This window comes from Rhinoderma darwinii, chromosome 3 (assembly GCF_050947455.1).
Source record: "Rhinoderma darwinii isolate aRhiDar2 chromosome 3, aRhiDar2.hap1, whole genome shotgun sequence".
Taxonomy (NCBI): domain Eukaryota; kingdom Metazoa; phylum Chordata; class Amphibia; order Anura; family Rhinodermatidae; genus Rhinoderma; species Rhinoderma darwinii.
This window is the reverse complement of record NC_134689.1, coordinates 152,619,342-152,640,072: the sequence shown is the minus strand read 5'-3', so window position 1 is coordinate 152,640,072 and position 20,731 is coordinate 152,619,342. Positions and strand designations below refer to the sequence as shown.

At 40.1% G+C, this 20,731-nt stretch overlaps 1 protein-coding gene across 1 annotated transcript in view; it reads right to left on the bottom strand.

Moving 5' to 3' along the window:
• WIF1 (Wnt inhibitory factor 1) overlaps positions 1–20,731 on the bottom strand; it is a 154,667-nt gene that overhangs the window by 15,185 nt on the left and 118,751 nt on the right. Inside the window, exons 5-8 of the mRNA XM_075856889.1 lie at positions 17,328–17,423; positions 9,310–9,405; positions 7,023–7,118; positions 853–948 (exon numbers count right to left, since the gene is read on the bottom strand). Coding sequence (XP_075713004.1) covers positions 853–948; positions 7,023–7,118; positions 9,310–9,405; positions 17,328–17,423 — 384 coding nt within the window. The remainder of the gene's footprint in view (positions 1–852; positions 949–7,022; positions 7,119–9,309; positions 9,406–17,327; positions 17,424–20,731) is intronic.

The window sequence follows — 20,731 nt, the reverse complement described above, 5'->3', positions numbered from 1 at the left end:
TTCATTTTCCAGCAGGACTTGGCAGCTGCCCACACTGACAAAAGTACCAATTCCTGGTTTAATAACTGCAGTATCACTGTGCTTCATTGGCCAGCAAACTCGCCTGACCTAAACCCCATAGAAAATCTATGGGGTATTGTCAAGAGGAAGATGAGACACAAGACCAAAGAATGCAGACGAGCTGAAGGCCGCTATCAAAGAAACCTGGGCTTCCATAACATCTTAGGAGGGCCACAGGCTGATCGCCTCCATGCCACGCCGCGTTGATATAGTAATTCATGCAAAAAGAGCCTCGACCAAGTATTAAATGCATATACTGTACATACTTTTCAGTAGGCCAACATTTCAGTTTGAAATTGGGCTTATTTAATATTCTAGTTTTCTGAGAGACTAAGTTTGGGGGTTTTATTAACTGTTACCATAATCATCAAAATTAAAAGAAAAAAAATGCTGGAAATAGATCACTCTTTGTGTAATGAATCTATATAATATAAGAGTTTCACTTTTTGAATTGAATTACTGAAATAAATTAACTTTTTGATGTTCTAATTCATTGAAAAGGACTAGTATATGTGACAATTACATTACAGCAACAATGTGATCAAATTTATACATCACTTGGGCGCTCAAAGAATTACATCTGTGGTCTGTTATGTAATTACATTAAAACATACATGATAATATAAAATGAATGTACAACATGTGCAACAAGATATAACTAAACAAATTACATTCTTCTACAATATATGCACATGCCAAAAACACCAAGTTATTCAGTTACCTCTTTTTATTAGTAACTTTATTTTATTACTATGTTATGAATAAACTCCATGATTAAAATTCTAAGCTTACGTTTTGAGCACAGATCTCCTTGGTAGCCCTTGGAACATTTGCATTTGTTCTTCCCGCTACATTTTCCTCCATTTCGGCAAGGCTGTTGACATTTACCTTGGAAAACCCACAAAGGCACATACCAGTCTTAAATTATAATGCTCAATTCACAGAAATATAATTTTTTCATAGTGAATATAGAAAAAGAATAAAATGAATAAAACACAGTACAGTGAACATGTAGTTGGTATGGATAATGCCGTTTTAACACAGGAATACACATAGATCTTCAGCCTCTCCTAAAGGTAACGCAAAAATAAATAGCTGTCATGTAAATATAAAATGTAAATGCCGAGTGAGTCCATCCCGATAGCTTTAGAGGAGTATATCAAATACTAAAGGGGGCGATGCAAAAACTGCTGATAGTGCCTTTTTCCACTTACATCTTCTAGAATTACATGAAAAGAAAAAGGCTGGACTGAGGGAACCCCATGGGGGACGTGGAGCCCCGCCAGCAGGTAAGGTTAATTCACCACTTGTAAATGCCTCAAATTACCTTTTAACTTAGTTTCTCTGAGCCATTTATTACCAATTTTAGTAATATCTCTAGCAGAAATAAACTTATGGTTATTACAGTTATATAACAAGGCCTAGAATTTGCATTTTTGTTCCATAATATTGTATTTTTAACATTTTGAGTTGTTGCAGAAACTTACCATTTAAATACTTTCAGTGAGTTAAAGCTTACATTTACATAAGGTTTTTCAGATCCCAATAAGTATTTCTGTTGTTGTTATATATGCCTTCCCAAATGATCTGTGCTATAAAATATGTTCCAGATATCATACATGTCTCTCTCATTTTTTAGCTTTTTGACCATCTAATTACAAAAGCCGGAACTTTTTTATTTGTCCGTAGACGTAGTCGTGTGAGGCTGTTTTTTTCGTGGGAAAGGTTGTATTTTTTAGTGCCAACATATTAGAGTACTGTAACGGCCGTGGTCGCTGACCACAAACTCCTTCCATCCAGTCGACGCCCTTCTCTCAAGAGATGTCTGCACATACGGCCGGCCTGCTCCACAGTGACCACCAGGGTGCGCTCACAAGCTCAGTCCAGACTTAAGAAGCCAGAGCGCACGCATGTTGGAGTTGAGCTAATTGCTCCCAGAGCACCCTGGGCTATAAGAAGGTCCCAGCCCCATCCTCTCACGCCTGAGTGTTGTTGTCGTATTACAAGTTTGTCTTGCAAATGGTCCCCTAGTGTTTCCTGCTACCAGTGTTCCCTGTTCCTGTATCCTGATCTAGTGCCATGCCGAGATGTAGCCGTGCTGTGCAGTATACCACGCCTAATGTCTACCTGCTGCCTAGTTCCTGCCAAGCCTGCCTTGCTACTGTCCGAGCTGCCACAGGTACCCTATATGAACTATAGACTCTGACCTGTGCCCTGTTGGCCAGCTGCCATACCGCCAAGGCGGTACGGCCCAGTGGGTCCACGAACCCTACGTGACAGGTACATATAATTTATTGATTAACTTTTATTAACTTTTGGGTGTAATGGGAAGAAAACTGACATTTTGCCATCCTTTTTTGCAGCTTAAATTTATGCTGTTCACTGTGTGGTATAAATAACAAAATAACCGTATTTTGCGGGTAGTCATTTTTACAGCGATACCAAATTTATATAGATTTTTATGTTTTACTACTTTTGCACAATAAAAACATTTTTTTTTAAAGTATTTGTTTTTGTGCTGCCATATTCTAAGAGCCATAACTTTTTTTATTTTTCCGCCAATTTACCTGTATGAGAGCTTATTCTTTGCAGGACGACTTGTAGTTTTTATTGGTATTATGGGGTACATATGACTTCTTGATTGCTTTTTATTGCATATTTTGGAAGGCAGGATGAGCAGAAAACAGTAATTCTGGCATTGGTTTTTATTTTATATTTTACTCAGTGGCGTAACTACCGCTGTAGCAGCCATAGCGGCTGATACGGGGCCCACGGCATGAGGGGGCCCGTGGGGCCCGTGCCATCCGCCGGCATGGGGCACCCCATAACGGTGGCTCTGCTAGCAGCGGCTATGGCTTCTACAGCGGTAGCGACCCCACATTCAATAGTATCTGCGTCCTTAGGACGCAGATACTATTGAACACTATGGCAGAGCAGGGAGGAGTCTCCCTACTCTGCCATAGGCTACAGGCCACGTTCGGCCTGCAGCCAATAAGGCGCAGGGATCCCTGCGCAGGCCAGCGTGATGACGTCACTGGATCGCGCCAGCCTACATAAAGATACCATCGGCGTTGAGGAGCAGCTCAGTTTCATATATGGGGCTATGTACAGGTGCTGTATGGCACTATCTACAAGGAGGAGCACTATCTACTAGGGGTGCTGTATAGCACTGTCTACAGGGGGTTTGTATTACTGAGCAAGTTAAATAACATAAAAGTTTTATAGTTTGGGTCATTACGAATGTGGCGATACCAATTATGTGTAGCTTTTTAAATTGTTACGTTTTTTTCATAATAAAGCATTTTGTAAGGGGAAAAAGTGGGTTTTACTGCACGATCATTTGATTGCTTTTATAATACACTGCAATACTTCTGTGTTTTGCCCCCTGCTAACATGAGAACCATCAGCACCTCTTGCTAAGGCCTTAGCCCCGTGTACCCCTGAGGACACTACTTAGTAGCGAAACACCACTGGAAAAATAAAATTTCCTCAGGGCACCCCTACAAAAAATAGTTTCAAGAGAGAAAACTAGCACTACACTCTTAGGGTATGTTCACACGTACACGTCCACGTCCGTAACGGCATTGTGTCAATGGAAAACGGCTCCAATTATGTCTCAAGAAGTGACATGCACTTCTTTGACGCGGGCGTCTTTTTTACGCGCCGTCTTTTGACAGCGGCGCGTAATAAAAATGACCGTCGGCACAGTACATCGTAAAACCCATTCAAATAAATGGGCAGATGTGTGCCGACGCTTTGGAGCTGTATTTTCGGACGTAATTCGGGGCTAAAACGCCCGAATTATGTCCGTAAATAGGGTGTGTGAACCCAGCCTTAGAGTATGTTCACACAGCATTTTTTGTAAGGCAAACATAATCTGCCTTAAAATTCCTTCAGGAATTTTGAAGCAGATTTTGAATTGACAGCGTTGTTTGACCTTTTTCTTTTTTGGCCGTTTTTTTTAAGGCGTTGAAGCTAATGCAAAAGACTCAGGCAAAAAAGCAACAAACGAGCGCCGCAGGTATTTTCTGCCTCCTATTAATTTCAATTGCAGCTCAGAGGTGGAAACCAATTGAAGGCTATCAGCCCCCCACTCACAGTAAAATAACCATCAGCCCGCCACTCTCACTAAAATGACCATCAGCCCGCCACTACCTACAGGCGGCTGTGTGGCACTACCTACAAGGGGGCTGTGACACACAACCCCCTGTAGGTAGTTCCACACAGGACCCTGTAGGTAGTGCCACATTTCCCCTTGTAGGTAGTGCCACACAGTCCCCTGTAGATAGTGCCACACAGCCCCTTGTACATAGTGCCATATAGCCCCCTGTAGGTAGTGCCACACAGCCCGCTTGTAGGTAGTGCCACAGAGCCCGCTTGTAGATAGTGCCATACAGCCCCCTTGTAGGTAGTGCCACACAGCCCCCTGGTAGGTAGTACCACACTGCCCCCTGGTAGGTAGTACCACACTGCCCCCTGGTAGGTAGTACCACACTGCCCCCTTGCAAGTAGTGCCACACAGCCCCCTTGTAGATAGCACCCCCCTTCCTGTAGATAGCGCCACTGTAGCTCTCTGAAGGAGCGAAATCCCCCTGTGGCTGGGGATTCCACTCCTGGAGCGCTCCGCTTGATGTCCCTGACCATATATGGACAGTGACATCAGGGGCAACTCCTGAAGTAAAATCCCCATCCACAGCGTTACAGACACTGTGACCGGGGATTCCACTTCAGGAGGAGCCCCTGTCATCTGTGTCCATTTATGGACAGTGACGTTACCGGCTTCTCCTGGAGTAGAATCCCCGATCACAGCGTCGTCGGCAACGCTGTGGACGGGGATTCAGCTTCAGGAGCTGCCCCTGATGTCACTGTCCATATATGGTCAGAGACATCAAGCGGAGAGCTCCAGGAGCGGAATCCCCAGCCACAGGGGGATTCCGCTCCTTCGGGGAGCTACAGTGGCACTAGTAGATAGCAGAGCAGGGAGAGTCAATAAAGGATTAAACAAAATGTAAAAGAACTTGAGTAAACACAAAGAACAATATTATTTGAATGCAGTATTAGCAAAGTTTACACCATACAGGGAAAACATGCAGTTCACTTCCATAGCCATGTATCTAAATAACTTGGATAAAACAGAGTGTCTTATTGGATCCCCCTTGGCACCCAGCATCCGTAGCACATGTTCAGCCAGTCCCCTTCAGCTAAGCCCCTGCAACAACCATATTACTCATTGCCCAATTCTGATAAGCATATCTTTCAGAATTGCAAGATGTAACCTACATTTTAAGTGTTTATTCCTGCATATAGACATAAGGAAAGAGGAGACATTTGTTCATTTAAAATAAATCTTGAATCCCCAATTATTGAAATATTGAATCCCCAACTATTCAAATAAACTCTTTATAACACTAAGAATGGCATCCAAATAGTAGGTGCGTCTGTGTGTCTCCACGCCCTTCTATTCTATGTCCCCACCCTTATTGATGTACATCTTTGCAACAACGCAATCCTCCACATCCCCCTCAGTTGATGTCCAACCAAAGGACCCTGCACAACCCCTGGTCAAAAGGTTGGAAGGGTATAATTCTTTAGAAAGTCATTGCATATTGGAACTTAAACATTTTTCATTCTCCAGAACTAAAAGACTCCTGCCTGCAACCTGAAAAACAGATCCAGGCCATTATTCATTCTCCTCCAATCTGTAATGTTGATTCTATACATTTGGGCAGTAAGAATTCACCTGTCATTTGTCAAACGCAGATAATACATTAGATTGTTGCATGGTGAATTGTACTCCACGGGATGTATAATAGTCGTGTGCTTTACCCCTATCCAGCCAACACAGGGCACTGCATATGGTGATCTTAGGTTTGCAGTAAATCAAACCTCTAACAGTCCGTGCTTGTGCTGTTTTGCTTGTATGCAGTTTAGGGTTCAATGGTGAGTAATGCAACTGAGGACAGATGATTTATATATGCTGTGCTCTTCAGCCCTTCAGTCACATTCAGTAGCCTTGTGTGGCCTTTCACTTATCCACTGAGCTGTTGTTTCTAGACATTTCCACTTCACAATAACAACACTTACAAATGACTGGGCGCAGGTAGCATGGAAGAAATTTGACAAACTGACTAGTGGAGAAAGCGGTCACCTATGACTGAAGCTCTTCATTACGACCCATGCTCCTACTTATGTTCGCTTGTTCCGAAACTGCATGGTCAGCAATTGCTGTAGACAAAACGGGCGAAACCACTAATTTTAAGGCATGTCCACATACTTTTGGACATTTATTGTAAATGCAAATACAGTCCTAGGTAGTACACTACAACTTTGCAAAGAATAGTGTTTGTTGATTAAACTGCAGTGCTTATGAGAGGAGACATTGATAAGCAATCCCCACCAAAGCCCACAATAAAAAGTGATCAGGTAAGCAAGTAGGGGCCTGTTCACATAAGCGTCGCGCTTCCGTTTATCTGTTCTGTTATCTGTGAACCCAGCCTTAAATGGTGAAGAAGCGGCTGGTAAGTCTGCAGATAGAGGCACACACATGACCCATAAAACAGCGGCACACTCCAATATTTCTATGAATTTTTTTAAAACATTTTTTACAATCTTCTGTATATGTTGTTCTATATGTCAGATTATTTCAAGTGTCTACCTTTCAACAAACCATATAAACATTGAGCTTCTTTACAAATATGTTATTACAGCTTAGGCTAAATGTGAGCTTACTGGCGTCAAGACTGATAGGAAAATGTGAATACATTTGTGCTTCAAACATCACCCAGTTACAGTGGCATGTGTGAAAGGCTTTGATGCCAAACCTCTGAAAATTCTTTGATCTTGACATAAATAAAAGCAGCTTGAAAGCTGCTGTGGGGGTTACAATTTATTACTTTTTAACCTAACACAGACAAAGGGGACATGATCGCAGAATTTCAGCATAATGAGTTCTGGTCACTTACTTGTGTCACACTGATCTCCCTCATAACCTGATGGGCAGATACACTTGCCTGGGTAGAAGCACGTTCCTCCGTTCAGACAAGTTGTAGTACAATTTGCTGCATAAAGAAATGAAGAAGAATATATATTATTTGCTGTGTTATAAAAGATGTTTTCTCTGGATATGAAAGATGTTTGTATGTGATGTCCTTTTTCATGGAGGCTCTGCTGCTGCAGCACTGCTTATGTGCTAATAGTAATAACCAGGGCTTTCAAGATATCTGCAGCACCATGGGGCACTGACAAAGAGGGAAGATGTAGATAAAAATTTTATGTGGTGATCGCTGGTGCCAAATGACCCGTTGCACGAAAGACCCTAAGGGCACGGCCAGACGTGGCGGCGTTTTTCCGCTGCAAATGTTCGTGCAGATTTGGGCCAATTACGCAACGAATCTGCATCAACATTTGCATATTTGACAGGTAATTCAGACGTTGCAGAAAAGACAGCGGACATGCCACAGATTTCAGTTTTTGCATTGCAAAGGCTGAAATCCACAGTGAAATTCCGCTTCTTCTCCGCAACAGACAGTGCATGCTGCGGAGGGAAAATTCCGCACCGCAGCCTATGGTCCACAGCGGAGTTTTGAACTAACTTGCCTAAAAATGTATTGAAAAAAATATAAAAAACGCCGGCTGGAGAATTGCACTGCGGACTGTGCGCAGCGGAATGCCACAGCAATACCGCCACGTCTGGCCGTGCCCTTAATGCCAAGAGCAAGCAACACGACTGTTAATAACATAATCATTTGTCTGATGTTTTTATGGTTCTATATCTTGTATATCCTGTGTTCCTCACCTTGTTACATTACTTTAGGCTTCAGAATCTTATAGAATATGACATAAAGCAATTCAATCTAAACATGTATTTAGTTGTCTGTAAAAATACATTTGCTAATCATATCATATCTTTTATAATCACTAACTTATGCATTAAAAGTCATTTTACATATATGACTTTTCATTTAAATTGCAATCTTTATTTAAAGTGTACCTCTAGTTCTAAACATATTGCAATATGTGTTGGTACTTACTAATACAAGCATCTTTGTAATATGCTTCAATAAAGGACTGTGGCTGCACTCGGTAATGATCGCTGTAGGACAAACTCGCTTAATGGATTTCTGATCTGAAGTGAGGCAGAGTAAGCGGGGTCTATACCTTAGGCTCCCGTATCCAGTGGGAAGCCTCTGCCACTAAGCTTCTAACAGAGACTTCGGGACAGATCACATCTCCCACAAGTTATTGCAGCCATAAAGTGGGGGTCACGGGCTTCTAATGAAGTGTATTACACAAAGGCTTATTTTAGTAAATACCAGCACACATTAAAATGTATTCATAACTGTTCTTTAAATATAATAATTGAAGACTGAATCAACTAGGAAACTCTCAATTAGCAATAAGGCGACATTTCCATAGATATTTTTATTTTAATAAATGCAAGAGAAGTTGTAATTATGTGATCCAGTTATTTACAATATTTGTAGCTATCTAACAAATGTAAGTATATGTAGCATGTAAACAGTCTATCTGAACATAATGAATCCTTATAAATGATTGTGTTATTAAATACTATTACAAATAAATGGTACATTTTGTGGAACTAGCCAGGTCCCATATTATGACCCTGAGAACTGCATACTTGTGCCACGTGTTAAGAATATGTAAACCATAGCAACAAATTTTATTTTTAGTACTACAATATATCTAAAATAAAATATGAAGCATTTTGTATGTTAGCAAGAAGTAGAGACAGATGGAAGGGAGTGTGACTGCAGTATCAGACTACACAGGGTATGTTTGTAGTCTGTAACCATGGAGACCCATAGGTCTGCATAGGAGTTTTAGCCATAAACCGTATAATAGTTTTAATCAGGACTACTTGCAAAGGTGCTTCATTTTCTATTTTAGTTGCATTAGAGCAATAAAATGGCTGCAAAGTTGTACATATCCCATAATTTATGTTTCAATATTTTTTATTGGATTTAACATAAAACGTACAACAGTTACAGTATACCTTAAAAGGAAAAAGAAAAAAGCTCAAGTTATAGCTCTTAATTTATATTATAAAATCTAATATTTAATCTACTTTATATGTATAATCTTTATTTAAAATTACATTTTGAAATATCGTATGTGGAATCATTTTAGAAAGATAAGAAAATATGGCGTTTTGTGAATTACCTGCACACTAGTAAAAATTTCCATATTTTATCGTATAATATTGTGCTATATTGTGTGTATTTTTATTACCTTTATCACAGTTGTTGCCATAGTACCCTGGGGGACAAATGCAGAATCCTGGAGTTACGCAGAGCCCACCATTTAAACAACGTGGCGTGCAAAGCGCTGCAATAGAACAATGAAATAACAGACTTTAATAAATTTTTACATTGACCCAATTTACAAGGATGGCATCAGCTAAGAAGCCCTGTAAGCTGAAGTATTTCATACACTATGGTTGTGAAATATGATCACTGTATAATTAGATAGTAAGAGCTTCAATTCAACAAATATTACATTATATAGCACATTGATACCTGCACTTGGCACTTAAAGAGGCTCTGTCACCACATTATAAGTGGCCTATCTCCTATATACACTCCTCTGTACAACGCCCACTTGGTCTAAAGTAAAAACACGCCCACTTGGGCATTAAGCAACTCATTAGCATAAATCTAAAATCGCTAATAAAGTGGTAAAAATAGATCGTTTTTTTAAATAAAAAGTATTACTGTCACCTACATTATAGCGCCCATCTCCTTATATAGGAGATAGGGCACTTATAATGTGGTGACAGAGTCTCTTTAAAGCAAATACTGTGGCACAATACAGTAAGTCAAAATTAAAGATATTCACAACAGATTTCCAACGAAAATCTTTAAAATTAAGTTAATTTTATAATTAAGAAAATATATCATGCCATTCCAGTGTCCTGTAAGAGATACATTATTTCCTATGTTCAGAATTTTAACTGGCCAGTTTGCCACTTACCTTGATTTCTTTTATAGGATTAGAGAATATGTACACTACTGCAACCATTTGTATTGATCCAATGCATCTAAAAAAATGAAGCAACCTTGCAAATGGTCTTTAAAAAAATATTCTACTGTTTGGGTTATACAGCTTTTATACAGACCTATGTTTATCTAAGGTCACAGACTACGAACCAACCCTGTGTGTGGTCTGATTCTGCAGACTACACTTTTTTATCCACCCACTCTTCTTGAAAGGCTACAGACCGTATGAAAAGAGGGCTGATGGAAGGGAGTAAAACATGACTGCCAGTACAGACCACACACAGGGTTTGTATGTGGTCTGTAACTATGGAGACACATAGATCTGCATTGTATATAATTTAGATTGTAAGCTCTTATGGGCAGGGACCTCTAGCTTTTTGTCTCATTGTTTGTTCATTTATTTTTATTTCATTTTACTTGTTTATTACTTCTGATGATTTTCACGAAAAGCACACGGACGAGTTTTACTCTCAACTAAATGAGCCCTAATAAGAAGTATTAGAGTACATTTACGGCTTGACCAGGCCTACTTTCCCAATTGTTTTCTTTTTTGGAGCGAGAAGACATATATTTCGCCATTTTATATGCAACTTTTTAAACTGCAATTTCCTCCCAAATCAGGCGTAATCTGAATATTAAACATCCTACAGTTTTGTGTATTATAATAATAATCTTTATTTATATAGCGCCAACATATTCTACAGTACTGGCCCACTGATTTCAATGGGGTCATTCACATATAGAGGAGTTTTCACGCAGCGTGTGTCCGTTGCATGAAACTCACTGCTTGTCCATTTTCACGCCCATTAAAGTCAATAGGTGCGTGAAAATCACGCTCAGCACACGGATGCACATCTGTGTGCTGTGCATGATTTGCGCATCAATTCCATTGAAAAAAAAAAGACGTGCTTTGCGAGTGCATGAAAAACTCATGCCACTCGCAAAGAACAGATGCAATAACGCAATGCATGTGGACCAGATTTACGCTCGTAAATCTGTCACGCTCGTGTGAATGTAGCCTTAAATGCAGACCTTATGCTTAAAAAAGGTACAAATAAGTGGTGCAAATATATGGCTGCTCATAGCAGGAGTAAAAAGGATTTCAGACAGACAACTCTAAATGCACCAGATTTCTTAAGAGGTGTGCGCGTTTAAAAACATTAGGCACAATTCTCGCCAACTATTCTTTCCAATTTTATTGGAACAATATACACCATTACAGTCAAATGTGGGCCATTGGCTCTAAAAGCGCACGTAGCCTTTACATTTCCATTAGTTGGTTTGCATTGTAAATATGTGAAATTTCAAGCGATAAGTGGTATGTTCTTTGTATATAAGTAACATTATATACTTCATCTACTCTACAGTATCAGCATAGAAAGGGTCCATATTAAAAAAAATATATATTGTAGACTATATTTTGGAGTAAAAGTGGCTTAGAAAAAACCTTATTTATATAACGAATGGACTTCACTTTTTTCCTTTTATTACACTTGGCTTGTGGGCTGATACAGATGTGCACTACATACATGAAGCATGTGCAACAGCTCTGAACTGGGTTACATTGTAGAAGGGTAATGAAATGTCACATTCAGGCATTGTAAGATGCAACCTTTTATTTGGTTTGCATTTAAGTTAAGCTTTCTATGGATTTAATATGTATGCTAGGTGTATTGCGCTATGACAGGTGAGGCTGCATTCCTACTGCCATATCCTATGGTAATATTTCCGTTTTCCTTTGTGGTGAGATCTTTTCCTATTTTTGATGAAGATGCACAGAGCAGATCTCCCAAACTAAGTGTGAGTGCTAATGGCCGCCTGCATTACGCAACACATTGTGGGCAAAACTGTTTCATATTGGGTGCTGTATCCTGACTGTATTCTCACCTAAGGGTAGTAAAAACAGTGTTTCTAGAGGAGACAATCTAAGCTATGGCGTCTGAGGTAGAAAGCTGTGATTTTACTTGTGCAGACTCCAAATAAAAAACCCATAAAGACAGCAGTATACATACTCCCTTTAAAATGCGTAACCACCATATTCCCGATTTGTGTCACATCAATCCTGCATATGCTCTATATTCTATACCTCAATTATAGATTTTTGGTGGTATATAGGTGTGTAGTACTTTGATGCTACAAAACTGCTGGAAACATGTGCTGCAGCCCTGCGTAGAAATGTAGCTAATTATAAGTAAGGAACATACAGCTCTGACCCAGAACCTTTTTTTTTCCAAAAGCAGACAACCTTCCACGATAATACACAGAACTAATACTAAATTTGCAGCACTGTTTTAAGAGCCCCAGAGCTTCAATCTGTTATGACTCATTCATGTTTGTGCCATTCTTTAAAGAGTTAAGTGGTGCCATCTGGGGATAACTGTGTAGCCATCTTTTAATCTGATCCAGTTTGTCTCCTCATGGGGACTTTGAAAGAATCAGTAATGAATGTATCAGAGCTGGAATACCATCCTTTCTGTAATCTATCCTGTAATCCCTTTGGTAATCTATCCTGTAATATTGTGGAAGGGATAACATTATGAATGGAACTAAAATAACCAGTCATCATCAATCTGTTTAAAGTTTTATATTATGTTGTTGTCCCTGTCAACTAAATTGCCATATTCATGGGCACAGAGCTGTAAGGTTATTTTTACAAATGTTGGCAGCATTATAAAAAGACTGCTTCAGGCTCGAGGCACTCAGCGTGCATATTTGTTTGCAAACACCAAATACAAAACAGGAGTGAGCACATTCAAAGTGTATTTAAAACCACACAGACAGAGATATCTTAGGCTCTGTTCACATCTGCATTGGGGTCCCATTTTGACGACCTGTCTGAGCTTTCCGTCAGAACGGGATTCATTCACTTTGCATTTTGTTAATTGATAAAAAAAAACTATTAACATTTCTATTTTTAAAAGCATTCTTAGGGTATGTTCACACGGCTTTTTTCGGCTGTAAAATCGAAAGCAGAACGTCTCCAAACTTCTGCCCATTGATTTCAATGGGAAAAACGGTATTCTGTTCCGACGGGCCGCTTTTTTGCGCGGCCGTTTTGAAAGACGGCCACGAAAAAGAAGTGCAGGTCACTTCTTGGGACATTTTTGGAGCCGTTTTTCATAGACTCTATTAAAAACAGCTCCAAAAACGGCCCGTAAAAAACGCTGTGAAAAATGGCGCGAAAATCGCGAGTGGCTCAAAAAACGTCTGAAAATCAGGAGCTGTTTTCCCTTGGAAACAGCTCTGTACTTTCAGATGTTTTTGAGTTTGCGTGTGAACATACCCTTAGGGTATGTTCACATGATTAACAAAATAAGTCTGAAAATACAGAGCTGTTTTCAAGGGAAAACAGCTCCTGATTTTCAAAAGTTTTTTGAGCAACTCGCGTTTTTCACTGAGTTTTTCGCCGCGTTTTCTACGGACGTTTTTGGAGCTGTTTTCAATAGAGTCTATGATAAAACGGCTTCAACAACGTCCCAAGAAGTGACCTGCACTTCTTTTGACGAGCCGTCATTTTACGGGCCATATTTTGACAGCGACATGTAAAATGACAGCTCGTCTGCACAGAACATCATAAGACCCATTGCAAGCAATGGGCAGATGTTTGCCGACGTATTACGTCCATTACGTCTGAAAAGAGGTCGTGTGCACATACCCTTACTTTGCAGCAATTTTTTTACTGTGTCATGGCACGCTGCACTGTTTGGATCGTGTAAGTTTGACTAAACTTAAATCGATGAAAACATAGTGGGGCGGATTTACTACTGTGTCTGGGTCTAGAAAATGTCAAAAAAGCCCTTCATAAAAGTCTTCTGAAAAGGGGGAGTGACTTAATGGAAAGGGGGGTGGTTTTTCCAAAAAGGGAACATGGCTTAAATGCGTTATTGTCTGCCAAAAATAGCACAAAATTTTGGCACAAAAGAACCCAAATCAAAAGTGCTGTAAAGTAGGGAAAAGTGTCTAAAAGGTCATACGAGATGCACTAAAATTATCATGCAGCACTGTGATAAATTTGGCGCATTTTGTGACTGCCTGCTCGAAGTTTACCCTGTCTAACTATTAGGGTATGTTCACACGGCTTATTTTCAGGCGTTTTTCAGGGCGTAAACGCCTCGATAAACGCCTGACAAAATGGAAGCTGAACGCCTCCAAACATCTGCCCATTGATTTTAATGGGAAAAACAGCGTTTCTTTCAGACGGGGATTTTTTCTTACGGCAAAAAAATGGTATGTAAAAAAAGCCACATAAAAATAAGTGCATGTCACTTCTTGAGCCATTTTTGGAGCCGTTTTTTATTGTGTCAATAGAAAAACAGCTCCAAAACGCATCAAAAAACGTTTCATTCTTTAACAAACGTCTGAAAATCAGAGGCTGTTTTCCCTTGAAAATAGCTGCGTATTTTACAGCCGTTTTTACTTTAGCATGTGAACATACCCTTAGACAGCATTAGTAAATGTGGGCCATTGACTTTTGCATCCAATATAAATAAAAGAGATCAGTCACAGAATCACTATGTTTATATATTTTTTTGTTGCAAAATACATGGCTAAAACACTAGTGTGAACCTAAGTTCCTAACACATAGTTTCTTCAGGTGTATCTCTGAGCGTAAACGCCTAGAAATACGACTCTGATTTTCAGCCATTTTTTAAGCATCAAATGTTTTTTGATGCGTTTTTTTGCTGCTTTTTATGTAGCTGTTTTTCTATTGACACAATGAAAAATGGCTCCAACAACGGCTCAAGAAGTGACATGCACTTATTTTTACGCGCCATTTTTTCAAACGGCCACGTAAAAAAAAGCCCTGTCAGAACGAGATGCCATTTTTCCCATTGAAATCACTGGGCAGATGCTTGGAGATAGAGATGAGCGAACCGGGACAACCGAACCCGGTTTTGGTCCGAACATCGGGAAAAGTTCGGTTCGCAGCGAATCCGAACTTCACCGGGTTCGGCCGAACAAGTTTTGACCGAACCCGGCGGAGATAGTCACTGTCCAGGGTGCTGAAAGAGTTAAACGATCGGCAGTAACTGTTTCAGCACCCTGGACAGTGACTTCCGATCACAATATACATCAACGTGTAAAAAAAATATAAGTTCCTACTTACCGATAACTCCCTGCTTCTTCCTCCAGTCCGACCTCCCGACATCCAGTCCGACCTCCCGGGATGACGCGGCAGTCCATGTGACCGTTGCAGCCTGGGATTGGCCTGTGATTGGCTACAGCCTGTGATTGGCCTGTGATTGGCTGCAGCGGTCACTTGGACTGAATCGTCATCCAGGAATGTCGGGCCGGATGTCGAGAGGGATGCGTCACCAAGGCAACGGCCGGGAGACCGGACTGGAGGAAGCAGGAAGTTCTCGGTAAGTATGAACGTCTTTTTTTTTTACAGGTTACTCTATATTCTGATCGGAATTCACTGTCCAGGGTGCTGAAACAGTTACTGCCGATCAGTTAACTCTTTCAGCACCCTGGACAGTGACTATTTACTGACGTCGCCTAGCAACGCTGCCGTAATGACGGGTGCACACATGTAGCCACCGGTCATTACGGCAGCTCCATAGACTTCTATGGGCTGCCCGTGACGTTATTACGGCCTGAAATAGGACATGTTCTATCTTTTTCAACGGCACGGGCACCTTCCCGTAAGAAAACGGGAAGGTACCCGTGGCCATTAGAAGTCTATGAGCCCGTTATTACGGGTCGTAAATACGACCCGTAATAACGGGAGTTTTTACGGTCGTGTGCATATATGCAAATGAGCTTTGAAATGGACAACTGGGCGTTTTATTTTTATTATGTCCAACTGGGCGTGTATTGTGTTTTTAACTGGGCGTGTTTATGTGTATGACGCTGACCAATCAGTGACCAGTCAGCGTCATACACTCCTCAACATCTGCACGCTCCTCTCCTGAAATATTCTGTGCTGCTGTGAACTCTGCTCTTACCATTACGTAGCTCTCAGTCTGTTACCTCTCCTCCACTCCTGTCCTCAATAACACCTTCACATGATTAGCAAGTCACCACCCTGCACAAGATCCGCACACTCATCTCCTGAAATACTCTGTGCTGCCTTAAACTCTGTGGACAGGTCAGGATCCTGTTTCTTTTAAATGCTGCTGGGGAACCCGCTCGATCCACTATATAAGGCTGCGCCTCCATCCTCTTCTGCCCCAGTCACTTATTTCCAAGCACTGTAAACTTTCAGATTGGTTGCGCTGTGAATATTCGGAGAACGTGATTGGTTTATGTGCAGGGTAATGAACATACAGACAAGCAGTAGAAGACTGACTAAGGGCTGAGCATTTCATTGAATTCAGTCTTCTACTGCTTGTCTGTATGTTCATTACCCTGCACATAAACCAATCACGTTCTCCGAATATTCACAGTGCAACCAATCTGAAAGTTTACAGTGCCTGGGAATAAGTGACTGGGGCAGAAGAGGATGGAGGCGCAGCCTTATATAGCGTGCAGATGTTGAGGAGTGTATGACGCTGACTGGTCACTGATTGGTCAGCGTCATACACATAAACACGCTTAGTTAAAAACACAATGTGTGTCTCTACGGTAACCGATTACAAACAAACCCTGTGATTGGCTGCAGAGGCCGCGGCAGCCTGTGATTGGGTGCAGAGGCCGCGGCAGCCTGTGATTGGCTGCAGAGGCCTGTGATTGGCTGCAGAGGCGGTCACGTGACGTGCGTGACCGCCACTACAGCCTGTGATTGGCTGCAGCGGCGACATGGATGAAACGTCATCGCTGGAGGCCGGACAGGAGGAATGTAAGTATGAACGTATTTTTTTTTTTATTACATTAAAATTTTATTTTCCGCGCGCCGAGCATGGTACTGTCAAGGTTGCTGAAAGAGTTAGTGCAACCCATTAACTCTTTCAGCACCCTGGACTGTACCATGCTCGGCGCACGGAAATTACAGGTTCGGTCAGAACTAGTTTGGTCCGAATCGAACTTTTTCGTGAAATTCGGCGAACCAGCCAAACCGAACTTTTCATAAGTTCGCTCATCTCTACTTGGAGGTGTTCAGCTTCCGTTTTTCTGCCGTTTTTCATGGAGTTTACGGCCAGAAAAATGGATGAAAATAAGCCGTGTGAACATAACCACAGACTCATGAGGTGAAAGCAACAGAACTGCAAAAATAAATCCGTAGCGGTGAGAAAAGACTATAAAATAAAGGTTATTCTACATGCAATAGATGGTTTAGATTATATATGTTCCTTTAATAGAAAGATTTACCTTTTTCACAGTGTGGCCCATAGAACCCATCTGGACACTCACAAACATGTCTCTCATTACAGAAGCCTCCATTTCTACATCCACCAGGACATTTTGCTTGATAGACAAAAGATATATAAGTATATTACAATTTCAAAAAGTGATCTGTTGACGCAGGATTAGCACATGTCTAGTGCTGTCAATTTAGGAAAATCCATTCAGTTGTCTTATATTTCTTACAATAGAGAATTCACAAACAGGAGATCCATTAACTCTGAGTTATACAGAGAAGAACCAACAAAGTCTAACAGAATAGGCAAAAACAAGAAAGAAACAATACAATCGTACAAGAACAAATGCAGATAAATTTAGCCATAACGGTATGTGTAGACACAAAATAAAAAATGTCTGAAAACATGAAGCTGGTTTCAAGCGAAAACAGCTCTTGATTTTCAGACGTTTTTTTAAGCCACTCACGTTTTTCGCTGCGTTTTTTACGGCCGTTTTTGGAGCTGTTTTTCTATAGAGCCAATGAAACACAGCTCCAAAAACGGCTCAAGAAGTGACATGCACTTCTTTTTGCGGGTGTCTTTTTACGCAACGTTTTTTGAAAAAGAGGTGTAAAAAAAAACGCCCCGTCGGAACAGAACGCCGTATTTCCCATTGAAATCAATGGGGAGATGTTTTGTAGGCGTTCTGCTTCCATTTTTTCAGCCATTTTTTGGGACGTTTACGACCCGAAAACTTCTGAAAATAGCCCGTGTGCACATACCCTAATAGTTTTGAAGTTTTTGCCTCCTGCAATGTACTACTACTTATATCTTTTTAGACTCTTGACAGTTATTGTGGTGATTTTATGCAACTTTGATTTAGATTGACTCAAACCTAAAAGACGGTTAAAAACATCAGTGAGAGTGCAGCTAAATAGAGAAAGTATCCCAACAAAGTCATTGCATTAAAGTAATAGTAAAGGGAGGAAACCTCCAGCTCACCAGTTAGTTGCGTCTCCTGACTTGCTGCTCGGATCCCCGCTACGGCTGGCGGTATATAATAGGAAAGACAGTAGAAATGATCCAGCGCTAAGTCCAGTTGTAGATTAAAAAGGAAACGATGTTCCCATCTTTATTGGAGTGATGTGAATAAAATAGTAGGGAGACGCAGTCCCAAGAAAAATGTGAGTAGGCAGTAGTGCCCTGGCCTACGCGTTTCGAGCAGCTCCTGTGCTCTTAATCATGGCAAAGAAATGTGAGGACACTAGCCGCCCTGTCTGCTTGATAAGCGTGACTAATGAGTACGCAAAAAAAAAAAACAGGTGAAAAGTTAACCCTAGTTTATGATTGTCTCCTCAGGTGAGATACACCCTGGGTAGACACTACGTGTATCGGTATGGTCCAAAAGGTGTGTACCGTATGTAGAAGAAATACTAAATAAATATATTTGGGCAAGCTAATCAAATCATAATTTGTTGCATGTAGTATCATAGGTTTAGTAATATATACGGTAGACAAGGCAACTATGTCCCCACAATCCTCACAACGTATATCACAGATGTTATAAATTCGATATACAAGGTTTAAAAACAGCACAATTAAACGATTCAACTAGGTTCCGAATATTGCATCTTCGAACATTTATACAAGCTGTTGAGATATATAATATAAACATCCAAAATCGAAAATATAATTAAAACACAGACGGGAATATGATTCCCGGTACAATAAAATATGAATTGATTTTCACATGTATGACCTGGGTAACATTATGTGAGCTATATAAGTGTGAAAATTGCATACTATAGGTACATTCGGGTTCATCTAAAGATCTCGGAAAATTATATCAGGTTACGTAAGTATTTAATAGGAAATGGTTGGACAGACTGAATAGAAGTAAAGTCTGAATAGAGGTGTAATATGCACATGCGTTTTGACGCAAGTATATGCAAAAATTTCTCTCAATAATTCCTTTGCTGGTTCATTTCAGGAAAAAGACATTAATGCCCATACTTGCACTCTGTTGATTGTAAAAGTTTATTTCTAGAATTAAATAATTGCGGAGGATCTAAGTAGTATAAAACAATGTCAAAGAGACCTTCTTTAAGTTTGGTGTTTCCTTAACATTATATGATAATGTGTAATGCATATGGTCCTTAGATATGTAAAATCGCCAACAGCAGAGCGTCATCAGAGACACAAACGGTCCCAGATATAGAAACACGGGACGGTCATCAACCACGCAAAAAATTGGAAAAGAAAAAAACCCATGATGTCCATGGTACAACCATGAACAGAAGGGAGTATATCTAAAAAATGTGCAGTAAGGGCATCCATGCTCAAGAACCACCCGACCGAATGAAAAAACGGATTTCTGTGTTGAAATATACAAAAAAAAAAATTGCGTTTGTAAATATCAGCTATATTTTGTGAGAAATAACCATAAAATGTAAATGTTGTTAAACAAATGAGGTTCATTCTACAACCGGTCTTGTGTACAATAATTTTAGATTTCAACTCAAAGGATAAATATCTCCCAGAGAGAATATTACCTGAATAGCTAAGTATCGTTATTATACATGTCCAGTTAAGTAAAACTAGCGTTAATATAATCTATCAAGAAATGGCTCATATAGCTGATGGCGCTGTCCAAGGTATGTGGTGCTGAATATACTTCAAATACAGTGTTCGGTGTGAGAGAAACCTCACAGTAAGTGTTGGTAGTAAAGAATATTGAGTTTACTATGCAAGGTAATCTACCGTGTCATAATCGGTGACTTTCTTTTGGAATATGATCGGACCAATGAGTGCCCGTCCAATTATTGTATATAATCTCCAGGAATCTACAATATTAAACTGGCTTCCGATAATTCAGGTATGTACGCAAACTATTGAGCTGACATTTTTTATTTTTGATGTCGCTGTCCGTAGTAGATAGTACTGAATATGCTCTAAACTGTCACAATAATTAGTCCCCTGAGTTGGAATAGCTAAATATCAAAATAATGTACCCTTTTGTTTAATCAGGAGTGCTGATTAAAACTACTCAGGAGTAGTTTTATACTACTTAGATCCTCCGAAATTATTTAATTCTAGAAATAAACTTTTACAATCAACAGAGTGCAAGTATGGGCATTAATGTCTTTTTCCTGAAATTAACCAGCATAGGAATTATTGAGAGAAATTTTTGCATATACTTGCGTCAAAACGCATGTGCATATTACACCTCTATTCAGACTTTACTTCTATTCAGTCTGTCCAACCATTTCCTATTAAATACTTACGTAACCTGATATAATTTTCCGAGATCTTTAGATGAACCCGAATGTACCTATAGTATGCAATTTTCACACTTATATAGCTCACATAATGTTACCCAGGTCATACATGTGAAAATCAATTCATATTTTATTGTACCGGGAATCATATTCCCGT